Here is a 26,205-nt window from a genome sequence, read left to right on the forward strand (position 1 = left end):
TTCGGATTGAAGAGGTCGAGGACATATGGTATCTTTGATGTGCCCGATAGCTGATACAATGGCGGAAGCATCAACATTAAAGTTATATTCTGATAGCCTCGATGCGTCTTTGGACCTATCAAAGCCATTTTTGGTCATAAGTCCCCGGATGCTTTGATCTCGGTCTTTTCTCCTTTCATTTCTCATGGAGTTTTGCCCGAATCCGATGTTTCTCCGATCTTTGTTATACGGCTGATACCGATCCCTGTTTGGCCTCAGTTCGCGATCGATATCTCTCTTGACTCTGTCGAAGGATCTGACAGGATAGACATTCCCCGAAGGGGCCCTCATTTGATCATCTTCGACTCTGATTTTCGATTGATACAGGTTATGCACGTCGACCCATGTAACAGCCGGGTATTCTATTAAGTTCTGCTTCAGCTGCTGTGAAGCCACCGAGCTCCGAATATTAAGTCCTTGAGTGAAAGCTTGAATAGCTCAATCATCAGCGACCGGCGGCAGATCCATTCGTTCAATTTGAAACCGGGACACAAACTCTCTGAGCGTCTTGTTATCCTGCTGTTTGACTTTGAAAAGGTCTGATTTCCTAGTCTCGACCTTGATGGCACCTGCCTGTGCCTTTACGAAAGAATATGCAAGCATAGCAAATGCGTCAATAGAATTAGGAGGTAAATTATGATACCATATCATAGCTCTCTTCGACAGTGTCTCCCTAAATATTTTCAACAGAACATACTCGATCTCATCGTCCTCTAGGTCGTTCCCTTTGATAGCACATGTATACGAGGTTACATGCTCGTTTGGGTCGGTCGTTCCATTATACTTGCATATTTCGGGCATACGGAATTTCTAGGGGATCGGCTTCGGAGCCGAGCTCAGTGGAAAAGGCTTTTGCATGAACTTCCTGGAATCCAGGCCCTTCAATATCGGAGGTGCTCCTTGGATTTGGTCTACCCTCGAATTTTAGTTTTTCACCTTTTTGTTGTTAGCCCCGATCTTCTTCTCCCTGATTCTTTCTGTTTTATCAGCTCATTGAGCATCTTTATAATATCGGGGTTAGCCCCCGATTTATGTTCGTTTGACCTTTCTACGAATGGTTTATCCCTGCGGGTGACTTCCCGAGGAAGATCGGGCTCAACCCTGCTTGGTGCACGGCTTTGGTTCTGTAACTAAGCTATCGCCGCATGTTGAGCCTGCAACATTTCGAAGATCACTCGTACGCTGATCCCGTCTCCTTCAACGTTTTTTGTGTTTCGAGTTGCCGATCGGGCTCCACCACGAACGTTATTTTCGGGGTCGGTAAGCAAGTTTGCATCGATAGCCACATGCGAATTAGCGTCAATCGGATCTACAATCAGAATTCCAGCGGGATCAGCAGGCGGTACCTCGTTACCGGGCATTATGTTCTTATTTTCACCTTGGTGATCAGAATCGTTGTCAACATGCAAAGGTGTTGATTGAGAGTTTGACATTTTTGTATTTTAGCCTAGAATCAAAGACACTTCAAAGAGCAAGTGTAAAGCAGTGTGTGTTATGGAGATTTGTATCAAATAACCACTATTAGTCTTAGCCCCACAGTGGGCGCCAAACTATTTACCCTCAAAATCGGATAACCATTGAATTTATACGTAGTTTTAAGGATACGTGATCTAACTTGATACAAAATAAGAAAGCAGATTAAGATTGAAATTAATGATAATAAAAGTAAATGCAAACCACACAAGTTGAACAATCTTGGCCTTAAAGGTTGATCACCCTTGAGTCAAAAATGCTACAATCGATGTCGAAACATAGTAATGATATAATAACAGCTAAAAATAATAGTTTATTACTTTGGGATGCGTGTTATCATGTACTTTACAAATATTAAACCCTCTTTATATAGTAGAGGAATCCTACTTTAGGTACAATTCTATATAAGGTAAAAAAATCTCATGATTTACTAATTAATCGATTTCATTGATACGTGCCGTGATTCCCGCCGTAATATCCGACCGGTTACGGATATTTCGGTCTTCCGTTATTTTGAATAGATAATATATTCTCAGCTAATTTGGAGTCGGGGTCAGTTCCGACGTTACGGACTCGATAATCTTGAAGACGCATGTTCCAACCTCGTGCTTAGGTTCGATGGAATCCAGGGTCGATCTTTAATCCATTATGTTTTATCCCCTGTCTGTCATGCAATAGGCGAGCTCAGTTTCAACCGTATACACGTATTTTAAGTATTTTAATTTTATTTAATAAACGTGAGTGGTCAAACTCTAATAGTTACATCGAAGTGTTACTCCATATATTTTAATCGTATGGTAACAAATGTTGCCATCCATTCTCCTTTTTCTAGAAGGAAGAATTACAACAATTATGTCACAATATTCTCCAAGCTGCTAGAGTCGACTTTAGGAATTCACTTTTTTCAATATTCAAAAACTTAAAAGTTCTCTAATACTAGTACTCTATTACCTCTTCTAAACAAACTGAAAAGACTTTGGGTCATTTGGTATGATGTATTAGAAAAAATAGTGCATTAACTTTTGGTATTACTAATTTCTTAGTTGGTACACTTTGTCAACCTATATATTACTAATGCAAGTATTAGTTATACAGCCTATTTGGTATTATCGTATGTTAACTAATACATAACAAACCATGGTATTGGCAATACCATAACTATTAATACATGCATTAACATAGTTAAAAATAAAATTATCCTTAAACTCTCGTAAAGCTAAAGAATATGGAGAACATTTTTGTAAGCAACTAATTTTCTTAAAAATTATGCAATGCATTTTAATTTTTAATATACCACACCAAACAGTAGATAAAAAATAATCTTTGCATAACTAATACTTGCATTACTAATCTCTACATTACTAATATACCTTATTCAACACTATTTTTATAAACCCTATCAAATAACCCTTTAGAAATACCGAGCCCTGTGGTAACAAGAAAGACTTTAGTACTTTAAAGTAGGGCTGGCAAGCGGGCCGGTCCCGGGCCTAAACGGGCCAAGTGGGCCGGTCCAAACGGTCCCGACCCCGGGCCGGCCCAAACGGTCCCGGCCCCGGGCCGGTCCCAAATTAAACGGACCGAACGGGCCCGGGCCAAACGGGCTTTTTGTAGGGACCGGCCCGGGACCATGACCGTTTGGTCCCGGTCCGCGGGCTAAGTGGGCCCAACATATTTTTTTTAAATAAAAAAAATTAAATAGATATTAGAGACAAAAGCTAAAAAGGAACGTGGTGTTCCTAGATTAGTCATTAATTATAAGCCCTTGAATAAATATTTGAAATGGGTTAGGTATCCTATTCCTAATAAAAGAGATTTATTGTCTAGATTATATGACGCCAATATATTTTCAAAATTTGATTTAAAATCTGGTTATTGGCAGATTCAAATATTTAAAGAGCATACTTATAGAACTGCTTTTAATGTTCCATTTGGGCAATATGAATGGAATGTTATGCCTTTTGGTTTAAAAAATGCCCCTTCAGAATTTCAAAAAATTATGAATGATATTTTCAACCCTTATCTAGACTTCGTCATTGTATATATCGATGACATTTTGGTATTTTCCAAAACACTTGAAATGCATATTAAGCATTTAGATATTTTCAAAAGAATTGTTATACAAAATGGTTTGGTAATCTCAAAACAAAAAATGAGCTTATTTCAAACTAACATTAGATTCCTAGGACATTATATTTGTCAGGGGAAGATTACTCCTATTCAACGATCGATTGATTTTGCCTCAAAATTTCCCGATGTTATTACTGATAGAACTCAGTTACAAAGATTTTTGGGAAGTTTAAATTATATTTCACCTTTTTATAAAGATCTGTCACGTGATTTAGCCCCCTTATATGATAGGTTAAAAAAGAATTATAAAAGCCCTTGGACTGATAGTCACACTACTTTGGTAAAAAATATTAAACAACGTGTTAAATCTTTACCTTGCTTAACCCTTGCTAATCCTACATGGCAAAAAATTATAGAGACTGATGCGTCTAATATTGGTTATGGAGGGATATTAAAACAGATATTAGACGCATACCATTTATAGGATCAAGTGGCGGGCGGTAATCCGCCATGCCTTCTCAATTAAATTAAAACAGAAATCACCGTGTGACCGGGAACTGGACTTGTTTCACACCTCACATCTGGCTTTTATATGCCTGGAAGGTTTCCACCAGTTAAAGATTTCTATTTTAACATATTTGAGAATTCTTAATCTAGCTAATTCAGTACCCTTATATTTAAAGACTGGCGGTAATCCGCACAATCAGTAAGGATAAGAATTGAAATATACTTGAATTTTATATATAGTTTAATGACTGTATGGAAGGTTAAAAACCTTTACTCAAGCAAAGGGTCTGTCATAATATAATACATACTTTTATTGAGCCCATGTGTCTAGCAGTTCTAACCGTGAAAGAAGATGCCCTTTTAACTCCTTTATCGCTGAGGTTCACGGCTGGCTAGACGGAGCCACTAAGGCAAAGCCAATAAGAGTAGTGTTATATCAGACTGTACCAACCATCTTGACACCAAGTCAAAACTCTCTATATAAAACTCATTTATATTTTAATAGATGCCGTCGCTTTCATAGTGTATATAGGAGAAAAGTTAGATACTCAACATAGATATGAAGTCTCTTAGCCGGACATCGTCATGGCCAAAGAGGAGAGACTAGAAGAAAATCTAAACTAATAAAGACAGAAGTATGTACCTTGTGGCCAAGAAGCAAGGCCCTGAAGATGAAGAACTGAAAACTTTTATTTATTTGTTCTTCTATTACAATCTACAAACTTCAAACTAACTCTTTTACTTACACTTAGAGAGAGAGAGAGAGAGAGAGAGAGAGAGAGAGAGAGGGAGTCTTGACGTCTGCCTCTTAAGAATGAACGAATGACTTCTATAAATAGAAAAAGAAAAGGAATCTATGAACAGTAAAAGTGGGTCCCCGTGGGTCCCTGTAACAGTGTTTCTACTGTAGAAACAGTGTATTTACTGTTGATGAACAGTGTATCTACTGTTCGAGTGGGTCCGGCGGCTTCACTATGCTGTAGGTCCGGCGGCTTCACTGTTTGAGTGGGGTCCAGCTGTTTCACTGTGCTGGTTTCTTTTCCGCTTTTTTCAATTTGCGGATGAATTCTTCTGTATCATGTAAGTCTTCTTCAGATAATATCCTTTCTGCTTCAATGGGCTGAGAATCTTCAGCAATATCATCGTTGCTTGTTTCACTTTGCATTGACGTATCTGACTTTTCATATTGATTAATGGAAGACAGTAAATTTCTTTTAACCTCTTCCAAGTAACTGTTAATCATCTCTGTTTTATCTCCTTCTTGAAAGGAGATCCTTCTGGCAATATGCCTCACTGAACTGTCATCAATTACCTCTTTCTGAGGTTTACTGGAATATTCTTGGATCTTCATCTCGATTGAATCCAAGAGCTCTTGACCATATAAGGTCTTTGTTTTGGGATCCTTCTTCATTAACTTGTCCCAAAAATTGTTGTAAAAAGTCCTATATAAGCAGGGGACTTGTTCTTCAGTGAATCCGACTTCTGGATTCCATTTGTGTATCCAAGGGATAGAAAATTCCAGAAAGAAATATATTTGGTTAATTTTTTCTGGGTAGCAGATATGATCTGCGTGGCATAAATCGTTAATAAAAGGAGAAATTTTTATCCATTCTTTGTATAACATGAGAAATGGATCTGGTAAAATCTTTATTGTTGGACCGTGGTATGACCACCAGTTTAGAAACCAATTAGGAACAGTTGTTGCAAATATCTTTGCACATACTTTTATAAACCAAGTATGTTTGTGTCTATCATTATTGTAGTATAATACTTTATCAAAAGCTTGGATATAATCCCAATAAGTAAAATTCATTTTATTTTTGTTAAGGCTTATCTGCCTTTCCTTCATTGTGGATATACCCCAGTCTTCAACAGATATAATCTGTTTAATTATAATCTTCGAGAAGTTATAAACGTTCTCGTCTGTGCTATACCCAGAAAAGTGCTGAAAATCTGCACTTCCAGTACTGGTCAGTATCATTTCATAGTAGGAACGGGTTTTGTATGACTCACCCGGATAATATAACCCATTTATCAAATACCTTTGGAATATCTTCCATGGTTCTTCTTTTCTCTGAATGTCAGAATTTTCTAAGAGAAATATCATTTCTCTTTTTGGCACTTTCTCGTATGACTTGATATCATCATTGTCATCTTTAGTAATGGAAGCAAAAGTATTACTTTGCTTAACAGAAGTATCTTTCTGTTTTTGAGCAGTCAAATATGCCTGCAAATGTGCGTATAACGGACTATCTTCTGGAATATCTTCTAGATGGACGGATGGTCCAATCGATGATTCTTCTCTGAGAGATATCCTCTCATTGACTAAACTCCTTCTTCCCATTTGTATAACTGGGGAGTTTGATGAGGATCCGTATGACGATCCCGAAGGTGATGACCTTCCTTTGGACTGTGGGGATGATCTTCCCCAACCTCTACCTCTTCCCCTACCCCAGGGGGTTCCATCCTGTAAATATTCACGAGATAAGAAATCTGGCAGAGAATTATCAATTCCCTTTTTATATTGTATTTCAAAATCAAAAGGGGCTAATTGAGCTTGCCATCTTGCAAATATCATTTTTGAGGCATCATGTTTAAAATCTTTATTAAACATATATTTAACAGATTGTGCGTCAGTTTTTATCAAAAACTTTTGATTGTATAAGTCGTCCTGAAATTTTAAAACACATTTTACTATGGTTAACATTTCATGTGCCACAGTAGCGTATTTTTTCTGGGCTTCAGACCATTTACCAGAATAAAATCTAATCAGATATTCATGTTTATCATTGGGATTTATCTGTTTTAATATCCCTCCATAACCAATATTAGACGCATCAGTCTCTATAATTTTTTGCCATGTAGGATTAGCAAGGGTTAAGCAAGGTAAAGATTTAACACGTTGTTTAATATTTTTTACCAAAGTAGTGTGACTATCAGTCCAAGGGCTTTTATAATTCTTTTTTAACCTATCATATAAGGGGGCTAAATCACGTGACAGATCTTTATAAAAAGGTGAAATATAATTTAAACTTCCCAAAAATCTTTGTAACTGAGTTCTATCAGTAATAACATCGGGAAATTTTGAGGCAAAATCAATCGATCGTTGAATAGGAGTAATCTTCCCCTGACAAATATAATGTCATAGGAATCTAATGTTAGTTTGAAATAAGCTCATTTTTTGTTTTGAGATTACCAAACCATTTTGTATAACAATTCTTTTGAAAATATCTAAATGCTTAATATGCATTTCAAGTGTTTTGGAAAATACCAAAATGTCATCGATATATACAATGACGAAGTCTAGATAAGGGTTGAAAATATCATTCATAATTTTTTGGAATTCTGAAGGGGCATTTTTTAAACCAAAAGGCATAACATTCCATTCATATTGCCCAAATGGAACATTAAAAGCAGTTCTATAAGTATGCTCTTTAAATATTTGAATCTGCCAATAACCAGATTTTAAATCAAATTTTGAAAATATATTGGCGTCATATAATCTAGACAATAAATCTCTTTTATTAGGAATAGGATACCTAACCCATTTCAAATATTTATTCAAGGGCTTATAATTAATGACTAATCTAGGAACACCACGTTCCTTTTCAGCTGCGTTATTAACATAAAAAGCTGTACAAGACCAAGGAGATTTTGAGGGTTTTATCAAACCCTTTGATAGCAGACTATCAATCTCTTTTTTGCAAAATTCCACCAATTCTGCATTCATCTGACAAGGTCGAGATTTAGTAGGAATATCATCCTCAGTGAAATTATCTTCATATGGAAGAGTAACAATATGCTTTTTTCGATTCCAAAAAGCACTAGGATGCTCAGCACAAATATCAATAGCAATCTGCTCGGAAATCAATTTGATTTTTTCCTGTACTTTAGTAGAATTCAGAGTATCAAATATATTCATACTAAACATTTCTAATTGTAAAGAATCAACATGTTTTTGCTTCATATCAATTAAAGCATTAATATCTCTAGTTACTGGATCTGTAACAAAAGTATAACTTATCTCTTTATCCTTATAAGTAGCAGTAAAACCTTTCGAGTCTATGCTAGTAAAAGGATAAACGGCGTTAATAAACGGTGTTCCAAGTATAATTGGAGGGTATAACTGGTTTTTTACCAAGAAAAAGAAGTGAGGAATACAGACTTTATTCTGACAAATACCCGTATTAGGAAGTTTATACTTTATATCTAAAGCATGTCCGGATGCAGATCTAACCATATGAGTAGTTTTTTGAAAATATTTCGTAGGTACTAAACCTTCTTGAATGCAGCTAACATCTGCTCCACTATCAATCATGGCAATGTTTGTAATTGAGAAACTATTATCAATGAGAATAGTACATTTGATGTACCATTTATGAGCAGTAATAATTTGCATCATTCCTAGAAACATATGATGTTTAGGATTAAAATTAATAGGTTTTTCTTCAATATCATTTTCAAAAATACCTTTGTTTTTATCATTAGATTTCTCAGCTGGAGAATTGATTTTCTCAATCTGAGTAATCCTATGATCACAAATCATTTGATTTTGTTTAAGAGATTTGATCTCTCGTTTTAAGTTTTCAACTTCAATTTTTAAATCATCGAAAGAAGAATCTCTTGCTGGAGATGCATTTTTGTTTAACCTCTAGTAAGGAATAAGGCGGGGAATATTCAAATTCTTTTTCAAAAGGTTTTGCAAAACCAGAACTTGAATTAGAACTTGAACTAGCAGCCAAATTAATAATTTTTTCACGAAGTTTTTCATCATTAACTTCTTTTAAAAGTTCTATTACATTATCAGAAGTAATAGTTTTCATGTTTAGGTCTTGAAACTGTGATTGTAATTTATAAAATTCATCATCACAAGTACATGTATCACCTTTGCAAGTTGTACAAGTATTATCAATATTTTTATCACTATCAGATAAATCAAGCAAATCAATTTCAGCTTCGGATTCTGATTCAGAATAATAATCAGATTCCGATCCAGAAGTATATAACAAACTATAAACCTTATCACGTAGTTCATCTTCTAGTCCTAAGGTTTTCAGCTTTTGAAGCTTACAATTTGGAGCTATATGGCCAAATTTACCACACTTATAACACTTAATGTCAGCAAGATCTCGCTTAGACCTATTTTTGGTAAATCTAGTAGACTTGCGATGTGCTTTCTTGGCTTCTCGTTCTTCTTTGGATCTATATCTAGATCTCTTTTTCCTATAAGGACTGTCTTGGTTGGGGTATCTATGATACTTATGTTTCTTTTTCCTATGAGTAGAAGTTTCGGGTAAACCGAACTGGGCGCAAAAGTCCCCTAACTGGTTTCTTTCTTTAAGCTTATCCATCTTAAGTTGTCTGGACAATCTTAATTCATTGCACAGGTTTAATCCTTCCTGTGTGCAAATTCCTATTAATTTACCATAGGTATAGTCTGCATAAGGAATTTCTCCATAACTACCTCTTAAAACCTTTCTAACTCTTTCGGCAAATAAAGAGGGAAGGCCATCTATGAACTTAGCTTTCCAATGTTCAAACTTATTTTCTGGTAGTTCCATCACTCTACTCATAAAGGTGTCTTTATACCACCTAAACTCACTTAAAGTCTTACATCTAAGGCTATTAAGGAGAGTACGAACAGTTTCATTTTGGTTGGTAAATCTACCATTGAAGTGTTCTAATATAGTAAGAATAAGGGTATAAACGGCATCTTCTCTATTTGCCACTAGGGCCATGCCTAAGTTATCAAGTCCTTCGTCAACGGCTTTAGCGTTAATAACCATTGCCCTTTCGTCGACAGACAAATAATTGTCCCACCAGCCACGAAGTTGGCCAGTAAAACCTGCAACAATCATTCTGCAAATATTCCTATCTGTATTTTTTACACTTTTACAGATAGTTGCATACATAAGCATTCTATGTACTAGAATAGTTAACTGCCTATCAGTCAAACCATCAAGATTCCATTCGTAAATTTCGGAACCACTGTAAGACGTATTAGTCTGATTCCAATCACGTTCCTCTATTAAAACATCTTGAGGAGTAGGACGATTGTAATAATAAGTCTGCATTCTAGGTTTATCAGCATATCTGCTATCTGCAAACTTACTATTCTTTTTGGGGTAACTTCTGAGTTTATTAAATTCTGACAAAACATCCTTTTTATAGTCAAAAGTAGAATCTAATTATCAGCAAAATCATTTGATAAATCAATGGGTTTGATATTCAAACCGGATAACTTTTTATCAAGAAGTTCTTCTAAGTCTCCAAAAGATTTAAATTTAAAATCCTGAATATCAGGAGGTCTTTGAATATGAGTAACAACAATCTGAGGTTCTGATTTGCTTCCTGAAGAAGAGGCAATATCAGTCAAAGTCTTTTTCGTATTCATCTCCTTAATCAAGACTGTTAAATCATCAAGTTTTTTATTAAGAAAACTAACGTTTTCACCCAAAACTTTAACATATAAACTCAAATAATTATTTTGAGAAATTAATTTATTAATTTCTGTGATGCTGACTGCAGCAACATCTTCATCAATAAATTTTTGAAATGCAGTAAAAGTAATACCTGTATTATTAGGTAAAACAAAAGATGATTGAGGAGGGTAAATGGCTTTAGTAATATTGCCACTCCCGTCTTTATAAGATCTTTCCAAAACTTTTATAAAAAGTGGTAAATATGTGGTTATAAACCAAGGAACAAAATACATAATTTGATTATGTAAAGCACAAGTTTCATAAAACTCTTGTGAAATATTGTTTAAATCTTCCTTACTATAAGTATCAAAAAACCAAGTTTTAAACTGGTTCCATTTATCAGTAAAAAATTCTTTTTGAATATAACCTCTAGCTTGTGACCCTGGACTAAAATCAATTTGGTGTGGAATCATTAAGAATCATTGGGGTCAAAATCCATTTCGGACGCAGAAGGAATATCCTTATCAGAAATATTATCACTATCCTGAACAATATTTGTTTTGGGGTTAATCTTAACCCTTTCAACAGGTTTATCACCTACTTTAGTAGAAATTGTGTGTAAAGATGCAGCACGATTTCTAGCTGGTCCATAGACTGGTTCAACAGGAGAAATGTGTTGAATATCAGGCAACAGTCTACGACTAGTAAAGGAATGTCTGTTATAACTAGAATTAATAGTAGGCAACATTCTATTATTAGAAAATGACTGTCTACTATAAGTGGAACTATTATCGTCAAACTGAATGCAAATCCTACCATCCGGATTTTGAGTAATATGAGAATACTCAGTATTACTAACAGTATCAGTTATCTGACTGGGGGATATAACCGAATCCAAAGTCCATGTGGTTGGAAAATTAATTTCTTCCCACTTAATAGGTCTTCTCGTGGTGACCTTAGACTTTGCAAAATTCGTTTCTACTAGAATAGTCTGATCAGATGTATCATATAATTTACATCTGGGGTTTAACGTAGATAGTAATTTAAAATATATTCTATACGATAAACATATCAGTTCAGAACCAGGCGCATAATTATAACCATGCGTTTTCACATTTAATGTTAATGCATCAAGTATATTAACATCAGATAAAGATAATTGCAAATTGGGTTGAGTATTAAAATATACTGGGCCATAGGCGACAGTAGATTCAATAGAACCCATCAGAGACTGTCTAAAATTCAAATTTCTGGCATCTCTGAGAGCAGCCAAATTAATAATTTTTTCACGAAGTTTTTCATCATTAACTTCTTTTAAAAGTTCTATTACATTATCAGAAGTAATAGTTTTCATGTTTAGGTCTTGAAACTGTGATTGTAATTTATAAAATTCATCATCACTAGTACATGTATCACCTTTGCAAGTTGTACAAGTATTATCAATATTTATACCATATAAATGTATATATAGTATGTATATATATATATATATATAAGTAATAAGCTATATATACATCTTATATACTAGATATATATATAGTATAGTATAGTATATATATATATATATATATATATATATATATATAGTAGAAAATTAGAGAGAGATTGTGATAGATTGATGATTTTGTAAAAAAAAATGAAAGAATAATGGGGTATTTATAGTTGAAAATAGGGAAAAAGTGTAATTATAAAAAGTTTGGTATTAAAACAAAGTTGAGAGAGGGGGATAAATGGCTATTTTATAAATAGCAACGGCTATTTTTGACAGCCCAACAGCTATATTAAAAAAAAAATCTTCTTTTAAAAAAAAATAGCCGTTGGGACCGTTTGACCCGTTAAGGAACCGGACCGATCCCGGGCTCTAGCGGGCTAAACAGTCTCGGATCTGACGGGTCCAAATCATAGGATCGATCCAGGCCCATTAAAATCGGATCAAACGATTCTGGCCCGTTTAACCCGCAATCCCGGACCTGGACCGGCCCACTTGTCGCACTTACTTTAAAGCTTGAAAGGAGTACCTAAACTCACAAAAAGAACCCAACTGTCAAACGCCTCTGCTCCTCAAATGTAACTCTCCAACTACCACTATCTCGTATCCTTAAACGACATCCTCTTCTTCGTCAAAGTAATTATTTCAGATATCAGACGCACTCGAGATAGCTTATAACTAACCCCTAATATGCCTTCTTCATTAGTTCATTGCTTATGCATTTTCTTCTTGGTCCTCTTTTCAGCGGCAGTGGGCAGCGACGATTTGCCAACAGCATATGAAATTCTGGAGGAATACGACTTTCCGGTGGGTATACTCCCGACGGGCGTGACTAGCTACGAATTCGACAACAGCACCGGCAAGTTCGCCGTATACTTCAACAAGACATGCAGTTTCGAAATCGAGAGCTACAGCCTCCAGTACAAGTCCAAATTAACTGGAACACTTTCTGAGGATAAGCTCAGCAACTTGAGTGGCGTTCAGGTGAAGCTTCTTTTCTTCTGGGTCAACATTGGGGAAGTCGCTCGTGTAGATGACGAGCTTGATTTTACCGTTGGGATTATTTCAGCTGACTTTCCCATTGATAACTTCTATGAGTCTCCCCAGTGTGGATGTGGGTTTGACTGTGTGAATTCAGGAGGAAAAAGTATCCGCAAGTTCACTTCTTCCTCTTAAATTAATTAGTAATCCCTTTCTACTGTATTGTTTATTGCTGTTGTTCAGTTTAATCTTTGTTAGCTCAGATGGCACAATGACTATAAGCTAGCTTCCTTCTTGCTGTAATAAAGGTTAAAATTGAAGTTGAATATACAATTCCAAGCACAAAAATTCTCGGAGCTTAAGTTATAGGAGTAGTATATATTATTAGTGAAAAAATATCTTTGTACTATCAAGTCCAAAGTATATATACATGGAACCCTTCTTAAAATGCAAGATTTATAATTTTGAAAAAAAAAAAAAAAGGAAGACAAATTATCTGTCACAATATATATGTAAAGATGACTGACGATGTACATAATATAAAAAATTCCCTTTCCTGTATCTACATATCTTTAGCAGGGCATCCTCTATTTAAGATGTCTCAATTTAGTTACTATATGGAAGCGAAAAGAGTGCAGTCCCATTTCTCTGCGACGTACTTTATATGTTCGACCAGCCAACAAGTCCATTAATTTTTCACAAATGAAGTTTGGAAAAGGTAAGATGTACGCAATTTTATCCCTACGCTGGAAGGGCAGAGAAGTTATTTTCGATATACTCTTCGATCAACTGGATGTTTGACCAGCCAAAAATGAATTAATCCTCCTCCGTTTGAATTTTGCCTTAGTACAGTTGGATCCGTCTGTTTTTAGGTTAAAAGTGTAGCGTTAGCCAAAATATTGGATCCAGTATAACCCACTTAAACAGCTTGTTTGGCCAAACTTCTAAAATCTGCTAATTTGATAAGTGTTTTTCAAAAGTGTTTTTCAAAAAAGTATTTTTTGGTGAGAATCAGTTTGTGTTTGGTTAATTAATTTAAAAAGCAGTTGTGAGCATTAATTAGTGTTTGGCCAAGCTTTTAAAAATTATTTCTAAATGTATTTTTCTCAAAAATATTTCTTAGAAAAGTACTTTTGAAAAGAAGTTACATTTTAATGCTTCTGCTTCTCCTTAAAAGCACTTTTTTTTTCTTTTAAAAGTTTGGCCAAACACCTCAATTTTTGGCCAAAAACAACACTTCTGCCCAAAAAAAAAAAAAATTGTCAAACAGGTTATAATTCCTCTTCCTTTTCATTTTCAATTATTACTCGTCCAAATACGCTCGTGCAGTTCTCTCCACGAGAAATGCTTTTCATCATTCTTCACTAATTCTTTCTGGCACCAAACGAGGACCAATTTCAAAGTTTCAGACCTTGTGGTTGACATATAATTGGACCAACATTAGACCAAGAGAATACTTCCTTGTTCCCTACAGCCTTCACCTTTAAGCAACAGTAACACTCCAGCCGTTTGCTTTTCATAAAAGTGCTCCAATTCCATTGTCACAGCCTTAATTAATTAGATTAATAGGTATACAATAATATATAGCATCACCGCCCTTATCTAGCATTTTCTGAAGTTGAAGATGAAGCCATCCACCATAAAATAAGTGGAATTAGAATAGCAGTAGCCAAAGATTTAAGTTTAGACGAATGCTCGCGTTATGCTTGATCTTTTTAATTCTTTTTCTTTTTTCTATGCATTTACCAGTTACCAGCTCTAACACTAAAAAAATACTATAATATTACTTTCATTTATATTAAGGGCCGTTTGGCCATATAAAATTATACTTTTTTTGAAATTTTTTCGTTTTTTTCCTTAAATCAGTGTTTGACCATGAAAATTTCAAATTCCGAAGTTTTAAATTTTTTAAAAACTCCAAAAAGATATTTTTCAAATTTTTCATTTCAAATCACTCAGTAAAATTCAAAAATAGTTCCAAATACTATTTTTATCCAAACACTAATTCTAAATTTAAAATATCATTTTTATTTACATGTACAATTCTTATGTACAAACGCCCACCAATTCTTCATATGTTTTTTTTCCTTTTTCTTTTTGTTGTTCTTTCCTTCTAGCAACCGACTTTCCTGGGCGCGGAGAATAAGGAAAGACATGAAAAGGGAATTAGGACGAGATCAGGGTGGAAAATAGTCGGAATCAGAGAGATAATACTCAAGTATATTCCACAAATTAGACAGTACAGGAACCAAAGATACCACAAATTTAACTTTATTAAAATGCCAAAAGGATGATCCATAGATAAACAAGAACACACAGATGCCTGACAGGATACAACATTAATTCAGTTATAACAACAGGAAGCATTGACGAGCTAGAACGCTCCGTATTTTCTAACAAAAGCAGTAACTCATAATATCTCTCGTTCGATCAAATGGTTAGATCGGATGCGTTATGGGACGAGGTATATAGTAACCAAAACCCCAGATTCAATACAGAGTATTAATTTGATCCATACCATGTCCCATTCAGTGCTGTCTAGGTTTATGCTTCAAGAGCATCTGGCGGAGCTCAGCTGCGTCAATCTCTTTAGCATGACTTTCTGGCCTGTAGTAACCAGTTACTGGGTCTGGCACCCATGATGTTGTCCTCTTGCTTGATTCTTCCCCACCTTTCTTCATCATAATATTAATAACCCCTGATCCTCTCACTCCAGCTGATGACGCATACCCACGCCTGGACAACATTTTATTCATATACACATTAAGTGAAAAATAATTCATGGCCAAACGGGCTAACATAAACATTAAACGTAGTTAAGCCTGAACGGAGTGAAATATATAGTGTACAGACATAAAATAAACCTGACTAGAGTAATATACTAGGAATAGTTAAAGAAAATTCAACGACCTCAACTATATAATTGAGTTTCTTTTTGAACAAAGGGGAAGATGTTAGACGTTTCCGAACAAAAGGTGGAAAAGTATGGTTATATTTACCTGCTAACAAAGGAAGAAACAGTATCAACGACGAAAGCAGATATGAGTTTGGAGTTAGAGAAAGAGCGAGCCATTTTGCTTGGAGTTGAAGCGAAAGAATTTCAAGGGAACGCTGCAGCGGAAGCTATTTATTTATAAAACTTCCACGGCTGCGAACTGAAACACTTCGCTTCAACTACAATAGTTGGGAGCAGATACATGGGAAGGGTAAGTGAGATGTATATATAGACATGGAGGAGGAGGACTGAGCGGAAGGAAAACAGAGCACCCACTACCACTTAAGGGGGGAGGGGTATAAGTGGGTCCACGTGATAGGTCGGCCTCTAGTCCGACGCAAAGGTCCTCTCATTGAATGACACCTGGTCGATGCCACTAAGAGCCAATTTCACGTATAATAAATATCAGTGGGAGACAATCAAGGCTACAACAATAATACTCTTAATTATAAAAGTAGCCTGAAATTCAATTTAGATCCTTTATTTGCTCGACAATTAAGTGTACAGGAAGTTTACGTCTGATATCGGTTAAAAATTAAAATGATTATTTTAAATGTACTAAAAAGCAAACATCTGAAATTACATTTTCTTTCAATCCAAGAATCAATTAATCATATATGTGTATCATGTTAACTAGAATCAGTTATGTACGATTTTGTTTAAATTAGACTTTAAGATATTAGTCTAATTATACTTTGATAAAATGTGTGACCTATCTAAAAGGTTAAGTTGGTATCCATCACATATTTTTATTTATTTAATTATATTTACGGACTTGATTCTTTTTTATGAGTTAAGCACGTGAAAATTCTTTTTGATATTGAATGGCGGTGAGACTCGAACGCAAGATATCTGCCTTCTCTGATACTATAATAAAATGTGTGACGATCTCATTTAAAAGCTAACTGTTTGAGAGAGTACACTTTTATTTATTTAATTATATTTTCAAAACTCTTTACTTAGTTATATGAACAAATTCAAACATGAGATTAAATTTAAATCCAAAAATTAACTACAAAAGCTAGAAGCAATCCTTAAAAAAGAGAGCAAAATATAAAATTGGCCGATTTGATGAAATTAATTACATTTGCTAATCAAAATTATTCTTATTGTACCGAGGGTCTATCGGAAACAGCATTTATACTCCTCCGGAGTAGGGATAAGGTGTGCTTACACGCTATCTTCATTCCTCACCAGACCCATTTGTGAGATTTCACTGAACTGATGTTGTTGTTCGCTAGCCAAAATTATATATATATATATATATATATATATATATATATATATATAATTTTATATTAAAAATAAATATGTAGTCAGAAAAAAATCTAAGGCTTGGAGACGGCGCAAGAGATTGAGTGAAGGACTTTGCATTGCAGTTGAATCAATCAGCATAAGTGGACACGTGAATCTGCAACCATACGTCAGAGGTCCTACAAAAGCTGACCAGTTGATGCGGCGACTTTTCCCTAATTTTACAGGTTCTTGAAGTTTTCTCGTGGTCTTCTCTTTTTGTCTTGTTTAATTACTAATTATTTTTTGTTTCAAAAAGAAATACTCCGGAAAGAAATTAGGAGGAAGATGTCCAAACTTTTAAAAAAATTTAAATTAGTTTACATAATTAAAAGTACATAAAATATAGTATTTGTGTAAATTATGTTTTCTTGCAATTAAATACTATATGAAAAAATATTTCATTCTTAAAGTATTACTAGGCCAGGTGTTGGTCCAGCTGGTTGCTAGATGCCATAAAAATTCGATACGTCTTCTTGGCTTTCTTGCTTTCAGGCATCTTCTTTATCGATTCGATTACAGGGTGCTCCTACTACGATTACTGAATAACTTAACAATTTAGTCATATAAATTACTCCTTTTAATCTTTTTCGTATAGTTTTAATATTTTGAATAAAACGATTACTCCTAGTATTAAATTAAGAAATATATACTACTCCAATGTTTGTGATTAGTAACGAGCTTTGAATACATTTGTATGTTATTACTATCAAGTTTATGACACCACAGTCATAATGACAATCACATCTCCTTTTCCCCTCAATACCGTCATTAAAAAGGAAAGTAATTTCTTTAGATAAAAACTATGCGAATAAGGCAGATAACAGACAAACAAATATTGAAGTGATAAGATAACTCATTATTGAAGGTATCTTAAAGTATATTTATTGAGAATCTGTATAATTGTCTAGTGTATCCCTTCAATAATGTGTCAGAGAATTTAGGGTCCATAACGTGAAGGAAGGAAAACATTTGTTAGTTGCAGCTTAGAATAACAAAGCAAGAAGGTAGGCAGCAGCTATAGGATATTGCATGTTGTTGGTCCCTTGCATATACATGTTTACTTGTGATTCTGTATCTACATCAATTTAATCAATTCTTCTCCCCAATTAATTATTCATGAATAAAGTCTGTAGATAAGTATCAGTTGTAAACATTGAAATTTGTCAAATATAGATACATTTTCTTTTTAATAGATTAAATGGTTGGCTTTGGCTCTTTTATGCTACCAAGAGACAACAAACTTCCATGCTCAAGATACCCTGCTTCATCCTTATCATCTCTTTCGGCTACTAGTATATAAAAGGACTCTTTGTAAAAGAAAGTTTCAAAGTTTGATTACCATAATAATTTTCTAATACTTTATGTCTTCCTCTTATAAATGGCACAAGTATACGTCAACTATGATCAATCTGACATTTTATGGAAAGGTAGATTAAATTGTTGTAGTTTTAATCGACTTTTATTTCTTTTATATTTACATATGATTCATACAGCTTATGAGCAATTCAAAAGGCGACCCCATCTTTATGTATTTTTCAGGGCTATTAAATACGACCCAAGGAATCATAGTCACCGCCCCGTCATGACCGTTCCTCGTATTTTTGTGTTTTACGGCCAAAATATTAGAATTCCGATCGATTCCCATATTTTGGTATTCTATAGCCCACGCCTTCCGAGTGGGTCCGGACCCCCCGGACCCCGATCGCCTAAAATTTTTCCGGGCTATTAAATACGAACCAAGGAACCATAGTCACCGCCCCTCCATAACCGTTCCTCTTTTTTGCATTTTACGGCCAAAAACTAGAATTTCGCACGATTCCCATTTTTTCGTGTGCTAGCCCACGGCTTCCGAGTGGTCCCGCGCCCCCGAACCCCGATCGCCTAAAGTTTTTTCGGGCTATTAAATACGACTTAAGGAACCATAGTCGCCGCCCCTACATAACTGTTCCTCTTTTTTTTTTGTATTTTATAGCTAAAAAAGAAGAATTCCGTCTTATTTCTATATTTTTGTGTGCTATAACTCACGTCTTCTGAGTGAGCGCGGATTCCCGGACTCGGATCGCCTAAAAAAATTTCGGGCCATCAAATTCGACCTAAGGAACCATAGTCACCGCCCGCCACGACCATTCCTTTAGAATGAAAGCGGTTAGCAATTTCATATTGATTCTTTCCGCTGGTGCTATTCGCTTCGTCTATGGTCATAACTCCATATCAAGAAATGGAAACAAATAATAAATAAATGGTCGATTGCTATAGGGAAAACAAAAGCAGATATCGTATGTGTTTGATTTTCTGAAAATAACCAATGGAGTGATTAAGTCTCCAGATTATCCTAAGTCATGGCATAACTCAGACCAGTCGTTCTAATTCCATATGTAAATTCAAACTTATGACACTGCAATTGAATTGTGAGCTCAACGTTGAATTAAATTGGGCCAACGTAGATACGCAGATGTAATTTTTACCTATCTATATTATATTATAAACTTATTTAACTCTTATAGAGAAGTTATTACTTAATTATATTAGCATATACAATTTATCATTTATATACAAAATAATATATTAGACTCCAATCTTACCCATTTTAAGTTTCATTCTTCTCTATTTTTCTTCTTCGATTCGGCTTTTGCAGATGAACATGCTCGGAGCTTTGAAGAATGGTGAATCAACTAGTTAAAAGTCATAGAATACATATATGAAGCACCAATACAAATGGATTATCATAACTTTTTTTAGATGAATAAACAAGACATTGAAGTGGCGTTTGGAACTAAACTGAAACTAATTGATGATGTGATTGAAACTAAACTGAAGTTGGTTGTGTATGCATGAGCTTAAACTCCATTGATGGCCATTAGAAAGCTTAGAAGTTTTGAATTCGAAAAATAAAATTTGCAAAATTATTTTTTGTTTGGATTGTTGTTGTTGCAAATAATTGGGAATATTCTTTGGAGTTTATATCTCAATTTCGAGAAAATTTGGTGAAGATTCGAGGTGGTTTTAGTTGGAATTTCAGATTAAAAGATATAAGCAAATTGTATATATTTTGTATGTCGATGGTAGAAACGGTATACAAAATATTTACAACTTACATAATTGTATACAAGTTGTATATAAATTGTATGTAAATTGTAGTTTTTGACAGGATAATGTACAAAAAAGTTGGACCTAAGTTGTAGATAAATTGTACATTTTGACTGAATTTGTATGTATTTGGTAAAAAGCTTTAGTTATTTTTTCTAAAATATGAAAACCTAGATAGACCGGATAAATAAGTTTAAAATCTCGTATATATATATACGAAAAAGATAATGCAAAGCCCAAATGTTATGACATTACTGAAGCCCAATATCGTAGCTCTGAAACCAATTTAGAAGTCATACTTGTCCCTGAACATTTCTAAAGAAAAAGAACGGTTTTGGACTTACCTGATACTTTGTGCTACTCGCGTAGTTTTTCATTTTCCTGCTACCCGCGTACGTAGGTCAAACTGTCTAACTGTGTATTTTTCACATTGATACTAAAATTGACGTCAAACTTCGTTTTATTACAATGCATGCCAGGACCAACACTATGTACTTGGCAAATCTCTTGCAAACCTCCATAGACAATAAAGTATACATTGCAGGCAAACTTCTCCACGCCCATATACTCCGAGTTGGCCTTTCCGCTGATACATTCCTCGTAAACCGCTTAATTGAATTGTATTCGAAATGTGGTCATATTCATGCCGCACGACACCTGTTCGATCAAATGGTTGAACGAAACTTATATTCTTGGCATTCGCTGTTGAGTGCATATTGTAAGGAAGGTCAACTTGCAAATGCTCATAAACTATTTCTGAAAATGCCCGAGAGAAATAGTATATCCTGGAACACTATAATTAGCGCATTTGCTCGAAATGGTCATGAAAGAAAGGCCTTGGAAGTTTATTCTCTGATGAATTCACAAGGTTTCTCTCCGACCCATATCACATTGGCTAGCGTTTTAAGCGCCTGTGGCGGGTTGGGTGAGCTGGAGTGCGGCAGGGTGTCTCACTGTGCTGCTGTGAAGTATGGGCTTCACAAGAATGTGTACGTTGGGAATGCTTTGTTGAGCCTTTATGTAAAATGTGGATGCCCTTCGGATACATTGAAGGCGTTTAGGGAGTTGGATGAGCCTAATGAGGTTTCCTTAACGGCAATGATGTGTGGACTGGTTGAAACTAATCAAGTGGAAGAGGCGTTTGAAATGTTTAGGTTAATGCAGAGAACTGGAATTCGGATTGACTCTGTTTCATTATCTAGTGTACTAAGGGTTTGTGCTAAAGGTGGGGGTTCGAATTTTGGTTGGAATGGTGAGACTGATGGTGATCTACCTAATACACAGGGGAAGCAAGTCCACGGTTTGACAATTAAACTTGGATTCGATGGAGACCTTCATGTATGTAACTCCTTGCTTGACATGTATGCAAAAAATGGCGACATGGAAAGTGCTGAAGTATTGTTTGGAAACCTATCAGAAACTAGTACCGTTTCTTGGAATGTTATGATAAGTGGGTTTGGACAGAATCATGATAAAGAAAGAGCGATGGAGTACATGAAAAGGATGCGGGGTGTTGATGTTGAACCAGATGATGTTACTTACATAAATATGCTCGCGGCTTGTGTTAAATCAGGGGATGTTGAAAATGGCCGTTTGATATTTGATAGCATGGCTTGCCCAAGCTTGATTTCATGGAATGCTATACTTTCAGGCTATTCCCAGAATGAGGACCATCTTGAGGCACTAAAGCTGTTCAGAGAAATGCAGTTTCGGAGTCAGCAACCTGATCGGACCACTTTGGCTATCATACTTAGTTCATGTTCTGAGATTGGTGTACTAGAATGTGGGGAACAGGTCCATGCTACTTCATTAAAGCATGTCTTTCCTGGAGATGTATACATAGCTAGTAGTCTTATTGGTATGTACCTAAAGTGTGGTAGAGTAGAAGCAGCTCTACGTATTTTTAATGGACTCTCTCAAGCAGATATAGTCTGTTGGAATTCTTTAATTACCGGTTTATCCTATAATTCATTGGACAAAGAAGCTTTTGCTTTCTTTAATAAAATGCTACAGATGGGGATGTTACCTAATGAGTTTTCATACGCTACTACACTGAGTAGCTGTACAAAGTTATCCTCATTGGCACAGGGGAGACAGGTTCATGGTCTGATAATTAAAGGTGGATATGATAATGATGTTGTAGTTGGAAGTACTCTAATTGACATGTACTCCAAATGTGGTGATGTAGATGGGGCCAGGGTGCACTTTGACATGATGCCTTATAAGAATACAATTACATGGAATGAGATGATACATGGCTATGCACAAAATGGTCGTGGAGATGAAGCTATTTTCTTGTATGAAGACATGATTTGTTCAGGAGGAAAACCTGATACTATAACCTTTATTGCCGCTTTAACTGCTTGTAGTCACTCTGGGCTGGTAGATCTGGGGCTTAAGATATTCAACTCAATGCAGCTACAATATGGGTTGGAGCCACTTGTTGATCATTACACTTGTATAATTGATTGTCTGGGTCGTGCTGCCCGGTTTAGTGAAATAGAAGAACTAGTCAATAAGATGCCATGCAAAGATGACTCTATTGTGTGGGAGGTTTTGCTCAGTTCTTGTCGGCTCCATGGAAATGTAACCTTAGCAAGGTGGGCAGCAGAGGAGCTCATCCGTCTCAACCCACAGAATTCTGCTCCTTATGTGCTTCTAGCAAATATGTATACATCGTTAGGTAGATGGGGTGATACAGAGGAAATTAGAGCAGCTATGTCGGAAAGGCAGGTAAGCAAGGAACCTGGTTTTAGCTGGGGGTGAATTCTTGAAGGAGAAGTAGTAAGTGTAGCTGGCTGTTAAAAATTTGACAGACGGCTAAATGAAAGGTGCTCTGTTTGTTAGCGGTATGGAATTAAAGCATCCGTCTCCACTACTCAAAGATAGTTGATATGTTCTGCTGGAAGCAATTTCGATTCTAGCTCAGGTTTCTCAAAATGGACTTTTCTTTAGATATTTTTACAAGTCAAGTCTAGTGCCAAGGAGAAAGCACTATTGCTTGACAAATGTCACGGGCGGATCACAGAAATCTTATGTGTACTGGCTTCGAGGCTCCCCCCTGAATAAGTAAGGCCCCGTTAGCCTGGGCGAAGATGGGGACCTATTATATAAGTGTTGACCTAAGCCCCTGCGCAGGGGCTCGGCTCCCGAACCGTACGTGAGCTGTCTCGTACGGCTCTTCCTAAGAACTTGAAGCCCCCTCTCTCTAAATAGAAAAAAATGCATTTACAAGACAAAAAAGACTTTTTCAAAAAGCCTTTCTTAATAAAGAAAGCTTTTTTGAAGAAAGCAATTCAAGTAGGGCTTGAAAGAAGCCAGGCGATCCGATCAGAAAATAAAGAAGATAGACGAGAAGATAAGGGGCGAAGGACTTTTTTTAAATCCGATCGGTGTAAACATGATATTACTGGAAGGTGTGGCTGGATCACCTCCTTTTCAGGGAGAGCTAATGCTTGTTGGAAGATGTTCGCATTTGACCAGGCTTTTTGGACGTTCCAACTGAAAAAGCACTTCTGCCGGTCGACGAATGCGTGCGGAGGTTGTAGCAGTGTTGAATGAACGGCTGATTTGGAACGATTGGGGCCGCCGAGCCCAACAAAAGAGGCTCTCGAAAGAGAGCTTTCGACCTTTCTTTCTTCCTTTGGAAATCCGGGGGCTCAGTCTTTCAAGATTCAATCTTTCCCCTTCCCGTCCCAGGGAATCTTCTCGTTTCCCAAAATTGAGGGATTTTTTTGGATATTCTTCTTTGTTCTACTGACTACCGACATTAATGCTTTTCACTGCTGTGCTTGTATCATTTCCTGCGCCAGGAAAACATGACTAACTGGGACAAGAGGCTCCGAGTCATTGTCGACTGCTCTACCTCAGACTGTGAACAGGTCATGTTTCTTCATTGCTGATTTGTAGCTTCCATATCAGTAGCTTTTGCATGGAGAATGTGCATAGAAGTTTGCTGTTACATTGCAACAAATGCTAAGGTTCCAACACCAGTCGGTGAAGATGGTCTAAGTTGTTATTTATGACATCCAGAAAAAGAAACGAAGAAAATAGGGGTCTAAGTTGTTTGCTATGTTACTGACAAATACTGAGTAACTGTATGAACCTTATTTACGGAAGTCAAAAAGATTGGGTTGCAGAGAGTCAAGTGAGTCAAACTGCTGCTGAAGGGAGATCAAATGGAAGGTATGAAGCATGTATAGATTCCTTTATGCAAATTGTACCTTACTCTAGCGTATCTTAAAAATCAAGGTCTTTGTAGGCATCAGTCTTCTCTAATGATGCTGCAAATGCTCTTCTGCCGATACTGTGGCTTCAAAGGAAGTTAGGATGGTTGAAGCAAAAGGCGTACTTGCTTTGTAGAATATGGATATGCAATAAACTGTTGTCATGCAGAGTCTTCAAGGATCAGAATTACTGGCAAGAATCATATGCTTCTACGTACGCAAAGAAGTAAATGGACAATATCTGTGTTTTAGCAAATTAACATTGAGCCTAAATGCTGCCGCCAGTTGCATGTTGCCCAGCTGCAACTTTAGGCTTATGATCCTGGAATATCTAATTACCGATGTAATTGTTGTGCAATAGCCTTCCATCCATTTATCTGTGGGGAATGTCAGGGGCACCATTTCTCCTCATGCACCCTCCCTACAGTCTTGTCGGATATTTGAGAAGTGGCAGTCTCAGATTGACATACTAGAAAAATTTAGGAATATTTAAGTATAACATATGGTTATTTAAACTCTCTTCTCCCAAGCTTATCAGCTAAGATAGTTGTGTTGAAGTCTTAAGAGACCTCTTCGCTAAGTTAGTAATTTTCTGCCCCTTTCCTAAATCTGTTTTTGCATGTCCATACGTAGCTAGCCATAACAACTAAGGTCTATTCGTGGAGCCTATTCGAGAGAGAAATATCAAAAGATATTCACAATAGGACATGGTTCTTCGGTAAGACAAAACCGCAGTAAATTTGCCTATAGGGAGAAACTTATCGTTTTACTCTTGCTTCGAGAAATGACACATTTGTCTGCTGGACTCCAGCGTTATCATCAGCCTGGGGCTTTGGCTGATGAGACATATACTTAGCATCTTGGAAACATGAACGAATAATTGAAGCAACGGATAATTGAATAATGAGCTATTATCCGTTGATACTGCCAATAATGGATAATGAGCTTTGTCTTGAGGAGAGCGACTCTAAACAACGGATAATTGAACTAACTTTTATGTTTTTCAATTCTTTTCTTTATATATTATAGTTTATAGTTACTATTTTCATGAGCTACATGTAAAATTTGTTTTACATACTCAATTACGTCTTTTGTTAATGTAACAAGCCTAGCCCGCTAGTAATATTGTCCGCTCTAGGCCTAGGCCCTCACAGGTTTAAAATGCGTCAGTAGGATCTAAGGCGTGTTAACTTATATACCTAACATCTCTCTTGTGTTTTGCCGATGTGGGACTCTATCTAAAGTTTAGGGTGTTACATAAACCCCCTCTTATGGACTCGGCGTCCTCGCTGAGGTTTACCCCACCGCATGGGATTCACCTAGACTCATCACTGAGGTACCGGGATTTGCCTAAACTCAGTTGAACTTTGACCCACCATCAGCAAGGATGACACAAGAGTGACTCTGATACCATCAAGTCCGCCATTTTATCTTCGCTTTGCGCTTGAAGCCCCAATAGACTTAAAACGATTTTGTTTTCTTTTTCTTTAATATAAAACAGTAGACTTATGGTAAAACCAACAGGAATTCTGTATCTTCATGCAGGGGCGAAGGTAGAAATCGAGCTATAGATTCGGTCGAACCCAGTAGCTTTTATTCAAACAGTGTATCTGTATTAAA

The 26,205-nt window shown here is 36.0% G+C and overlaps 3 protein-coding genes across 3 annotated transcripts; 2 read left to right on the top strand and 1 right to left on the bottom strand.

Annotated features, from left to right (window-relative positions):
* Positions 1-12,690: 12,690 nt before the first annotated feature.
* Positions 12,691-13,176, top strand: LOC107764662 (uncharacterized protein At5g01610). The gene has a single exon (XM_016583267.2). The coding sequence runs from the start codon at positions 12,691-12,693 to the stop codon at positions 13,174-13,176; it is 486 nt and encodes a 161-aa protein (XP_016438753.1).
* Positions 13,177-15,236: 2,060 nt separating this feature from the next.
* On the bottom strand, positions 15,237-16,190 carry LOC107764661 (protein SENESCENCE-ASSOCIATED GENE 21, mitochondrial). The gene is made up of 2 exons (XM_016583266.2): positions 15,981-16,190; positions 15,237-15,717 (listed from the first exon to the last, which is right to left on the bottom strand). The coding sequence occupies exons 1-2, from the start codon at positions 16,052-16,054 to the stop codon at positions 15,510-15,512; spliced, it is 282 nt and encodes a 93-aa protein (XP_016438752.1). The 5' UTR covers positions 16,055-16,190; the 3' UTR covers positions 15,237-15,509.
* A 4,456-nt stretch (positions 16,191-20,646) lies between these two features.
* On the top strand, positions 20,647-26,105 carry LOC107784977 (pentatricopeptide repeat-containing protein At4g20770-like). Its single transcript, XM_075244998.1, has 2 exons — positions 20,647-24,544; positions 24,621-26,105. The coding sequence occupies exon 1, from the start codon at positions 20,828-20,830 to the stop codon at positions 23,123-23,125; it is 2,298 nt and encodes a 765-aa protein (XP_075101099.1). The 5' UTR covers positions 20,647-20,827; the 3' UTR covers positions 23,126-24,544; positions 24,621-26,105.
* Positions 26,106-26,205: the final 100 nt, after the last annotated feature.

The sequence above is a fragment of the Nicotiana tabacum genome, chromosome 22 (assembly GCF_000715075.1).
Source record: "Nicotiana tabacum cultivar K326 chromosome 22, ASM71507v2, whole genome shotgun sequence".
NCBI lineage: Eukaryota > Viridiplantae > Streptophyta > Magnoliopsida > Solanales > Solanaceae > Nicotiana > Nicotiana tabacum.

Bases quoted from the DNA above. Each gene is read 5' to 3' on its own strand.
- LOC107764662 (XM_016583267.2), top strand. From the start codon at position 12,691: ATGCCTTCTTCATTAGTTCATTGCTTATGCATTTTCTTCTTGGTCCTC.
- LOC107764661 (XM_016583266.2), bottom strand. From the start codon at position 16,054: ATGGCTCGCTCTTTCTCTAACTCCAAACTCATATCTGCTTTCGTCGTT. The intron at 15,718-15,980 runs GTAAATATAACC...AATGTTGTCCAG, and splicing joins GTTTCTTCCTTTGTTAGCAG to GCGTGGGTATGCGTCATCAG.
- LOC107784977 (XM_075244998.1), top strand. From the start codon at position 20,828: ATGCATGCCAGGACCAACACTATGTACTTGGCAAATCTCTTGCAAACC.